The sequence below is a fragment of the Cariama cristata genome, unplaced genomic scaffold (assembly GCF_000690535.1).
Source record: "Cariama cristata isolate BGI_N322 unplaced genomic scaffold, ASM69053v1 scaffold38485, whole genome shotgun sequence".
NCBI lineage: Eukaryota > Metazoa > Chordata > Aves > Cariamiformes > Cariamidae > Cariama > Cariama cristata.
The window spans coordinates 379-11,419 of NW_009617676.1; the positions used below are offsets into that span (position 1 = coordinate 379).

The 11,041-nt window shown below is 39.2% G+C and overlaps 1 protein-coding gene across 1 annotated transcript; it reads right to left on the bottom strand.

The window, feature by feature from the left end:
* Positions 1-329: 329 nt before the first annotated feature.
* Positions 330-6,089, bottom strand: CHMP5 (charged multivesicular body protein 5). The gene is made up of 7 exons (XM_009700608.1): positions 5,988-6,089; positions 5,205-5,251; positions 3,676-3,769; positions 3,524-3,595; positions 2,300-2,408; positions 1,804-1,916; positions 330-924 (listed from the first exon to the last, which is right to left on the bottom strand). The coding sequence occupies exons 1-7, from the start codon at positions 6,015-6,017 to the stop codon at positions 874-876; spliced, it is 516 nt and encodes a 171-aa protein (XP_009698910.1). The 5' UTR covers positions 6,018-6,089; the 3' UTR covers positions 330-873.
* Positions 6,090-11,041: the final 4,952 nt, after the last annotated feature.

Consider the following 11,041-nt stretch of genomic DNA (forward strand, 5'->3'; position numbering starts at 1 on the left):
CCCCAAACCTGAAAACGGCTCTTCGGTACCGGAGCCCAGCCTCGACGCCAGATCTGCGGCTGGTGAATTAAAACCAGCGGGTTTTGCCAGGATGCTGTTTGTCCTGTTACCTTTTATTGCTGCTCCGAGCAACTCCTGAGAGCAGCAAAGAGGGGGCCAAAGCCAGCCTGGCCTACACATGACCCTGCAGAAGGCAGCATAAAGTGCTTTTGGGATCGGAACCAGACTCCACCTCTCACAAATCCTGTGCTCGAGCAGCACATGATACTGATAAGAATAGGGGGCAGGTTAAGACCGAATTAATTACCAGAAACCACACAAAAGGATCAGCTAATCTACGTGATTTTATGTCTCCATAGAATACATAAAGTTAATGATAACCCTATTTGTTACAGCTTTCAAGAAGGTTACAAGTACAATAGCATAAAAGTCTCAAGACTGCAGTAGTTTAAAAATTGCTTTCAATTCTTTTTATCAAATAATCATAGTAATAAGGGGAGCTATTTTACAGAGAGTAAGCAGCAACGTACAGTCTTAGTTTCAAGAAAGAGAAACATAATACAAAGTCAAAATAAACCTCAGCTATCAACAGCCACCACTATTGTTCACGTATTACTTTGTCCATACGACACAGAAATCAAAAGCTATTATAGACTGACTGCTTCCACTGAAGGGAATCCTGACATTAATAGAAAAGTCAGTAGTGAAACAACTTTCTTCAAAGAAAGACCACCACCAGCCATTCATATTGCATTCTAGGATGTAGTGACACTAATGTTACACTGGAAGGACAAGTTCTCCAGGATGTAAAAAAAAATTCTTAATTTGATTTGTAAAGTATAGTTCATTATATCCATTGTGCTTCTGAAACATTTATGTTGCAGGAATCTTTGGCAATCCAAATTCATCCACCAATACACCATCCTGTAAGAAAGAAAAAGAAGCAACACGTTAACAACTATCCACCAACCAGAACATTTCACAAAAGTTTCTCTACAATTTCTATAAAGCGATATATCTGTAATTGTCACTGTGTGACAGCTGGGACCAGAATAAGAGCATCAGTGTAATCACAGAATCATAGAATCATTATGGCTGGAAGAGACCTCAAAGATCATCAAGTCCAACCGTATACCTGATGCCACCCTGTCCACTAAACCATGTCTTGAAGCGCCACATCTAAACGTTTTTTTGAACACCTCCAGGGATGGCGACTCCACCACCTCCCTGGGGAACCCATTCCAATGCTTAACGACTCTAACAGTGAAGAAGTTCTTTCTAATGTCCAGCCTGAACCTCTCCTGGTGCAACTTGAGACCATTTCCTCTTGTCCTATCGCTAGTTACTGGGGAGAAGAGACCAACCCCCGCCTCGCTACAACCTCCTTTCAGGTAGTTGTAGAGGGCCATCAGGTCTCCCCTCAGCCTCCTTTTCTCCAGACTAAACCACCCCAGCTCCCTCAGCCGCTCCTCGTAAGGCTTTTTCTCCAGGCCCTTTACCAGCTTTGTCGCTCTTCTCTGGACACGCTCCAGCACCTCAATGTCCTTCTTGTAGTGAGGTACACTTAATTAAGTGGTACACTTAATTCTACTTGCAGTCTGACAATGTTAGATAGAAGTTACAAAATGCCATTTTAGCTCTTTAAAATATAAAGGGCATTCAGTACATGGTATTCTCTCAAATATAGCATCAAAAATACATAAAACGTTAAGCACATTTTTTTGTTCAAAATATTAAGCAACCAACACAAATGCAATTAATCCAAACCAAAAGTATTTTGCTTTTAAAGAGGAAAGTACTCACTTTGTTTTTCGTGTCAGTAGGAGTGACCTCTGGGATTGCTGGAGCAGATGCAGCTTCATCTAAGTAGGAATTATCTTCATCAGCTAAAAGCTCATCACCTAACGCATCCAGTTCTGAAATTGAATTATATTGGTTGAAAAATTATGCAAGGAATTCCTTTTGCAAAAGAAAAGTTGCTCTTGCAGAGAAACACGATTCACAGTGAATGCTTACATTCATACTCATTTAGCATTACTTAGTCATCAGTCATGAATACACAACCACAAAATGGAGAGAACCTTCTTTCCTTCACTGTAGCATTCCATTAGTCTCATGTTTGTCTCATACTCCTGTTACTGCTCTTAAAGGAAATGCAGCTTTTAGGTTTAAAAATGTGTTTAAGAAAAAGTTTTAATCACTCTTAAAGTATTTGACTAATAATTTAAAAAAAAAAAATAATCACTGTATGACGATTTTTACATTCAGTAATGTAAAGATCATCCTCCACCTTCCTAACCTGCTTCCAAATCATCTTCGTCAATCTCTGGTGTTCCATAGCTACGACTCAGTGCCTCCTGGACTTCATTGGCTTCTTCCATCATATCCTCTAACTGATCTTGTATGTCCTGAAGCAAGAAACAATTTCAACTGGTTCATATTTAATAGTTTTAGCTAAATTTATCAGAGCTTAATCAAATTCAGTTTAATAATTCCAACACACAAGGCACTCAAATTTTTTAACGCATAGATTTTTTTTGAAGCAGCATTAACACCAGTCAAGACACATGCATTCAGTACTATAGTGTGGCCTTAACTACTATTGAAATTATAAACAATGTATGAGGTAGAAAAAGAGGAACCTTGAAACAGTATCTTCACAAAATCCTTTTGGTTTAAGCATTCTTCAGGGTAAACTGAAAACCTCTAATAAATTACCCAGAGTCCAGCATTATCTTGAAAAGCAGGAGAGTATGAAATCTAGAGAAATCAAATCTACCGTCTGGAGAATAAGCACTAACCTGAGTTGTTGCACAGAAAAATTTAGAAGATAGTTTAGCATACATATTGGCACTGTACTTGGGTACAAGTAAGGAGACAATACTTGCCTAAAGGTTTACAATGCAGGCCATTTATAAAAACAGCATAGGAAAGAGAACTTCAAGGAATTCAGCACTGGCAATTGATAAGAGTTTAAGTGCAGCATACTTTAAATTATATTTAGAGATCTTATGGGGGTTTTTCTTTTATGGATTTTCTGAAGACGGTGACAGGGCTTGCAGACCTCTTGAAATTACAACATTTCTTTTTTGCTGGGATTTTTTTTTTGGTTGTTTTTCTTTTGGTTTTGGGTTTTGCTTTTTTTTTTTTTTAAAATCAGGCACTACCTTGAACTGGGGGAGCAAAGGACTAATCTGCATATTGCTAACATAGGAGGAAAAAAAAAAAAAAAAAGGGACAAAAATGCCACAGCAGGAAGTATTCACCAACTTTATGCTGAAGCACAGAGGAAAGGAAGGGAGAGACTAAAGGTCAGCCCAGCAAGGAAACAACAATCAGTGAAATAGGGCCAACAACTGATTGTGCAATACCAGAGAAATCAGGAAGGAATTATGATGGTGGTCCCATAAAAAAGAGACACAAACTCACATGAACTAAGTCACCTTTAAGTTACGTAAGTCCACTCATCACTATTTCAGTACATTGCTTCCGTTCTTTCGTAATTTAAACTATAGAAGCTCACCTCAATTTGATCAATTTTGACTTGCTTGTAAGCTTTCTTCATTTCTTTCACCCCCAGTTTCATTGCATCGACCTAGAATAGAGTCAAACAACATGCTTGTATCTGATCTAGCATACACAAATTAAACAAATGTGAGATTAATATATTGGTACCGTTGTCTTTGTATCCTTCAGTGCCTGAATAGTGTAATTCGCTTGTTCCATATTAAAAGACTGCTGTGATAGATTATCCCTCTGTTGTTCATACCTGTTAAAAACAATGCAAACAATGGCTTTAAAATACCACACTATTTATTGCCACAAAAATTCTTAATTTTTTTAAAAACTGAAAAATCAGCAGCAGTAGTCTAAAGATAGAAATAGTTTTATCACAATCACAGAATAAACAGCCTCATAAAAATCTGGCCATTATGCATTTCTGTGTATTTAAAGTTGACAAAGCTACTCCTGAACTGAGCTTCTGTTTTAACAGACAGTGATACCACATTTCTATAGGCTTACACAGCAGGTGAGGATATAGCAAACATTTTAATTACTATAATCTGGAGATGCATGCCATTGCTCACTAATGCTGTAAGCAGAATGGAAGAGATGCAGGTTATCCAAACCACAATGGCTCTGCACTGGAGCTTTGCAGGACAGGGAGAAGGGGGAAGATAAGGTAGCAAAAGGAAACTGTTAAGGCTAACCAAAAAGAAAAGGGAGACTTTAAAAACTCAAGAAATCACCCTTCTCAAAGCTAAACTTGTATCCAATCAAGAATGTAAAATATGTCAAGTTAAACGTAAAAATGAAAGCATAAAAATGAACAATGAATCCTTCTTCAAACATCCAAGGCAGGAGGTCTGCAAGGCAAGGATGATCCAAATACAAAACAGCTTCTGGACAAGGAATGACTAAATATGTTACTTGTCAGCAAGATGGAAAAGAGATGACTGAGGGATATGATAAGTGTATGATGAGGGGCCCAGTGACTGTAAATAGGGGAACAACTATCACGTAAGATTAACAGACAGCATAGTCAAACAAAAAAAAAAAACCAAAAACCCAAACGAAAAAACACACACACACAAAAACACCAAAAAACCACAAGCAGTCCTCACAACATCTAACTGGACTATTGCATTCCTTACCATGGGGTATTTTGGATGGTAAGAGTTCACAAATACTTAACAAGTAATTGAGCAAGTCTGTAGAGGTACAATTCATCTGAGGGATATGAAATACAAGACGATATGAGCTTTAGATGCTCAGATAGCATCTAAGAGATTTGCAGTCCAGGGACTATAAAATATTCCAGTGAAGCACCTCCAAACACTTGCCATATTCTGACATTCTTTCCTTTGTTGCTGGACACTTTTCAAGACAGTATACTAGACTAGACCACACCACAGGATCATCTGTCCTGTCCATTCTGGGCTTTTTGCACAGACACAATTACCTGCACTACATGTGCTCAAGTCCTAAAGGATGTCCACAGAGAACAGGTACATGTACTCACATACAAATAAGGCACAAATATGCTGATGCAAAACCTGTAAGGAGATGCTTCCAAAAGGCTGGCTAGCTTGTTCAGCATTTGTCTTTAAAGAACGCTCAGAAGCAAGAGTACTGGAAAGAGAAATGCCACCTCCCTTAAAAAAAAACAGGCTTTCATTACACTGAAAAAGGTTTAAACTTACATTCGCTTCTGCTTTAAGACTCTCAATGCTTTCTGCTTTACTGTATTCTGAAAGACATAACATAGTTACATTAGGAAAAACATTCAACTTTACTCTTGATTGTGCTGTTTAAACCTAATGTATCACATTTAAGTTCTCCAAAAGATTCCTCAGTTACTAGTGCAAAGAGTTGAACAACAGCGACATTCAGCATTTGTCCTGCATTAATAATTAACCAAACAGGCTTGTAAGTAAAGCTTCTAATAGAAAATACTTTCAAAATTTCTGGGTTTTCAATTTTATTTTTTAAGCAGAATACAAAGTCAAATTTAGTCCATCAGAACCATCTTTCATCAACAAATTTTAATGGGCAGCATCAAATAATACTGTAAAAGGTACTTTAACAATACTGTTTTTATTAGATACATTTATTATTAGATACATTTTATATTATATGTTCATCTCCTTTAAAAAATGGGGTTCCTGCTCCCTTTCTCCATAGTGCAGATGTTTTTATTTTGGCTGATGAACAAAACAGCCTCTCTACCAGACTTAATTCAGGTAACGGAAGGAAGAAGGGAAGCAAGTTACTTCTGACTGAGGAATTACATTACACTTAGGAAGAAATAAAAACCAATGAAAACATTGTTCAAAGATGCATGTCTAAAAGATGCTTCAGAATAAAAGCAATCCTGCAGGCTGTTATATCTCATCAGTAGGGAAAATCCTGAGAACCTGATGAACTACATGACAAGAAGTGTGAGTCACATCCTCTCATGCTTAAATGCCACAGAAGATTTTTACCTTTGCAGGCCCTTCTCTCATCTTCTTCATTTGATCCTTATACTTCACTAGTTCTGCATCAAGCCTAGCGATTTTCTTGTCAATTGACTCAGCTCTGCTATCCACCTTTAATATATAACAGGGAAAACAAACAAAAAAATCCCAGAATCATTAAGATTTTATTAGGTATTAGACAGTAAAAAAGAACAGCCTCAGTTTTATTATACTTCTAACTGAATTATTTCTTCACTCAGCCGTTTTAGAAACAGTTTAGAGTTTGTAGAGAATCCAAAACCAGAAGCAAGTGAAACACCTTCTACAAGAAGCACAAAAAACATTCTGAGGTTGCAGAAGGCTCTGCCGTTGTAACATGTTCTCATCATCTTGAGATGCTCCCTTGCACACCTACTTAAGTCACAGTCTGTCTGTTCAGGAATTTCTGATAACATACAGTGCAGGCGCTAAACTGGAATGGAAAAAGAAAAACCCAGGTGTACCGCGCTGGCAGATGAGGGGGCAACGCAAAAGGGACAGGGATGTGTTCAGCAAGGCTAGAGGTTTATTTTTGGTGGGCAGAGAACATTAATCCTTCAGAATGATACCTGCATTACTGGTTACATTTAAGAAGTCCAGACTTTCAAAGGTGCCTAATTTCTTTGTCAGAAAGACACTTTTCCCATCACTTCCTGCAAAGGGAGTCAGGACACAGTGGTTCCACCTGGTAGCTACTCTGAATTCTTACTGCACTTTTGCTCCAAATCCCAATAGTAGCTGCATAGCTCAGTAGGAGACCTCCAGCAGTCAATGCCAACAGCCCTGGTGCAAACCATATCACAGAGCTGTCATGATGGAAATATCTTAACCCTTCTGCATAAGAGGGTTAAAGATAATTACAGAACCAAGCATGGGTATAGATCATTCTAATAGAGCCGGCCCAGCCTTAAACGGTGACACGTACACAAATTCATAAAAAACAAAACCAAAGAAAGCCTCTTTAACATGAACCGACTATCACAGCACTTCTCTGGAAACAAAATAAAGCTTATTAACTTCTCACTCCCAGGAGCCTCTCTAGGGATTAAATATAATGACATTCCAATTATAGCGTAAGATCAATCAGTGCAAATTTACAATTGTGAATTACTAATAGTATGGCTAAACATGTATAATTATGCGGATTTTCATTTTGGTGTCTTAGTGATCCTTTTAAATCTCTGCTCTATGACAGCAACACGTATTTGCCTGAGGCATCCCCAGCAGAACATTTGATATGAACACTCTGCACAAGACATTAAAGCGCCTGGACACAGCTAGCATTGAAAAAAATTGTATCAAGCTTTCTCTTATGCCAAATATTTTCCTAATAGCAAGAAAAATAGATATTTGCGATTTTAAAACTCTCATAGGTTCAAAGTGTAGCATCTCCTCAAGATTTTCATCAGCTAAACGCATCTTTGAGGTCAGCCTCCTTCACAGAGGAAAACCAGTTATTTGGTTTATTTATATAAAGATTCTTTTAGGCAGTACTAGCAGGAAACAGAAACAGATCCTCCTACATTGATTAACTACATAAAAATTTCACATGCACATTACACAGGAACTCAGCTTTTAAAAATGAGAACTGATAGAAGAGGGGAGAACAGATCTAATTTATCCAAAAGAAAACTAGACTGTGTATTAGGACCTGAAGAACTGCTGTCACAAATAAGGCATACCGAAGTACATTTCATTGCTACAGAAGGGTCCCAATCTAAACAAAAGAAAGTGACTGTGGTATCCCAAATCCCTATTAAGCTAAATTGCAGCTTGTTGCAATCAAAAAAAAATGAACATTACATCTAAGACTGATTTTTAACATTGTTGTCACAACTATCAGCCTTTTGTTCCTATGTTTCCTACTTACTACTCTGAAACACCTTAAATTTGGAGTGTTTTTTCAAAGAAGACAAAGGAAAAACACCACCAATGCCACAGTTCCTGATGCATCCTTCCTCCTACCAGCCTCATGACAGCTTTGAGTCATCTGACTGTACTCAGCCAGCGAGAATAAAAAAAATCTGCCACTTAGTGCAATGTCGAGGCAAGCACGGCAGGCACAGCAAGAGAGCAAGCAGAAACTGCAAGGAAGAGTGGACACATACCCGTGGGGAGTACGTAGGGAGGCAGGAGGGCATTACACAGCCAGCTGGCAAACTTGACAGTAACCAGCCATCAAAGAAAAATAGGGAGAAGTATTTCCTGGGCTTCAGTAAACACTTCAGATAAGTGATCCCACAGAACCAGCAAAAATCTTGACTTGTTTAGATATCTTAAGGTGATGCTTGTTCTCTTACCGCAGAAAAAAAAAAGCATATTGTGTGCTGATCTTATTGGGTTCAGTCATACTACTTCTGCATACACAGGAAAGAACATCCAAAACATAGGCATAACTACTGCCTAAGAGTTGTCTACCTTTTTAAGGAATGGTAACTATAAACATTAATAGTTGCTCGCCAAATACAGTAATTCCTAACTGCCATTTAATGGCTACTTACCACTGAAGTAACATGGTACGAGATTTTACAAAGCAATTTGACACTTTCAAAAGGTACAACAAAATGTGTCTAAGATTGAAAACAACACAGAAGTGATACTACCTGAGTCTCCAAACTGTTGGATTTAACATACTTAAGAAACAGCGCAAGTTTTTTTAAGATCTCACACAACTCTCTTCAATAATAATTCACATGCAATTAAAAAAAAATAAAATCTAATGATATCTCTACTCCTTTACCAGGACCTGTACTAGAGACTTCACTACTGTGAAAATGACCTGAAAACACAGCAAGTCTTTCACAGATCAGACAGACCACTCCACATAAATTGGCACAAGTTAATTCATGAATTTCAAACTTGTAAAAGGAAGTATGTTTCTCCTCACACTTACTACAGTATACAGAAATGTCTTAAATTTGAGTTCCACCCGCAAAATTGAAAGGTGTCAAAATAGGACAAAAAGCTAACAAGGAGGTCAGCAGTGTTAACAGTGGTTTTTAGATTTCCTCACACCAAAGAGCTGCGCTTGGAGACAACCCTTCATTTCTTAACAGCTGACCAACACAGGCTCTTGATTTCATATCTTAAAAACCACTCTGTAACTCATCATTGGCTGCCAAGTAAAATAAAGCTGAAACTCCATTTTTCAGTTAACATGCTCTCTTGTATAGCCAAATTTTCAGAGAATGTAATTACAAACAACTAGAAAAGCATGCAGCTCCTGGTGGGTGGTGGTGACAACTACCCTTTCAGGAACAAAAAAATCCTAAATTCCTGGTGTTGCCAGTCAAAGCAGCAGTTTAAGTTATAGTTTTGTGTACCCCAAAAATCCACTGGGATTGAACAAGCTCCTCATGGAAGACAACCTACTGGCATATCTAAATCTGGTCAGTTTTGTTATCATTTGCCTCAACATTAGAAAATCCACATTAACTTGGAACTGTCAAAATCAGCCCTCAAAAATCTGACTAATACAGAGTTGGTTGCTGTGAGGAAGATTTCGTGATCTTCTGCTTATAGCGCTGAAATGGTAAATTGAAGTATTAATAGCAGCATCTCAGATAGATTTTGGAGTTCTAGCCATCCACCAAAGCATTCACTGGTAACAATGAGAAAGCTCACCCTGATTTTTGAGCATATGCTTAGCTAAATGTACCTGAAGCTATATTTGGGTTCAGTACTGCTAAAAAGCAACACAGATTCTTCACCAATAAAATAACATACTGGGAAAAACACTAACTATGATCATTTCTCTCCTTGTCCCAGCCACTGGCATATACAAGAGACTGATGGGATGAGTTTATGTAGGTAGCACTGACAAGTATTAGGTATTTAACTTAAAGAGTCTCTTTACTAGGTAGCAAAATAAAACTTCTGGGAGGAGAATGGTGATTTTCCACAGAAACTTTTTGTTGTCAGGTTCCAGGGACAATGCTTAGTTAGCCTCAGTTAACCTCCATTTATACCACAACCATTACTGACCTTTCACCTGACTTTGTTAACCACTCAGACAAGTACTCAAGACCTCTGTGTTCTTTCTTCATCTTTTACAATTAGCTTACAACAGAAGGAGCTGTAAAAACATACCACAGTTTTCTCCACAAACTTAAAAGCCAAAAAAATAAAAGACTACAAAATTACAAGATTAGCCTTCTTAAAACTTTTCCTTAACCTTCTTTTCAGACAGGTCAACATTACAACAACTGTGAGCTGTTCTACCATGTGTTTCCTCAGCATTTCTTGCTTGGTCTGGTAACTCTCCATATGCACACATCTTCACCATTGCCCCTACAGCAAGCTCATCTGTAGCACACGGAACAATCTTCATCAGGTGGTGAGTTTTCCCCGCTCACCTTCTGTACTGGACGGAGAGGCTGGTTCCCTTGCTCCTGTCCCTGCCTTCCCACAACTTGGCATGGCAGGAGTTAGCTACTGCAATCACAGCAGTGAAATCCTCGGACGGAAATACTGAAAATATCCATAAGGGCATAAAGAGAGCCAGGCCTTACACACACATTGCGTGCATCCATTTATCGCATGTGCTCCCATGCACAGAAACAAATACAGGCGCAGGTGTATATACACATACAAATGTACGTACCAGTGTACAGGTGCGCTGACGCACAGGTACACGCTAAAATGCATGACTGCATATATACGTGTGTACAAACACGCTGCACCAAAGCACAAGCACAGATCTATGTACATTCAAGTATACACACACACGCGCTGTGCCCACGCACAGGTGCGTATCCACACTCATACACACAGATGCCCACCTATGCCCACCTGCGTGCTGCCATGCACACACATTCACACTCAGAGCCTGTACCTCCAAACCAGCACAGGCCCCCACACACCCCGTGCCTCCGGGCCGGGCACCCGCACACTTCCGCGCACGGGCAGGCCCACAGACACGCAGTAACTCCCGTACACCCACACCTACAGCAGCCAAGGCAGGCGGGGCGCAGGCGCTCCAGGCGCACCCTCAGTCCGGGGCCCAGGCCCCTGTACCCCTCGGAGGCGGAGGGCCTCGCCCG

Excerpts from the sequence above, each read along its gene's own strand:
- CHMP5 (XM_009700608.1), bottom strand. The coding sequence starts at position 6,017 with ATGAAGAAGATGAGAGAAGGGCCTGCAAAG. Across the intron at positions 5,252-5,987 it reads TGAGAGAAGGGCCTGCAAAG|AATACAGTAAAGCAGAAAGC; the intron begins GTAAAAATCTTC and ends TATGTCTTTCAG. Across the intron at positions 2,409-3,523 it reads TCAAAATTGATCAAATTGAG|GACATACAAGATCAGTTAGA; the intron begins GTGAGCTTCTAT and ends TTCTTGCTTCAG.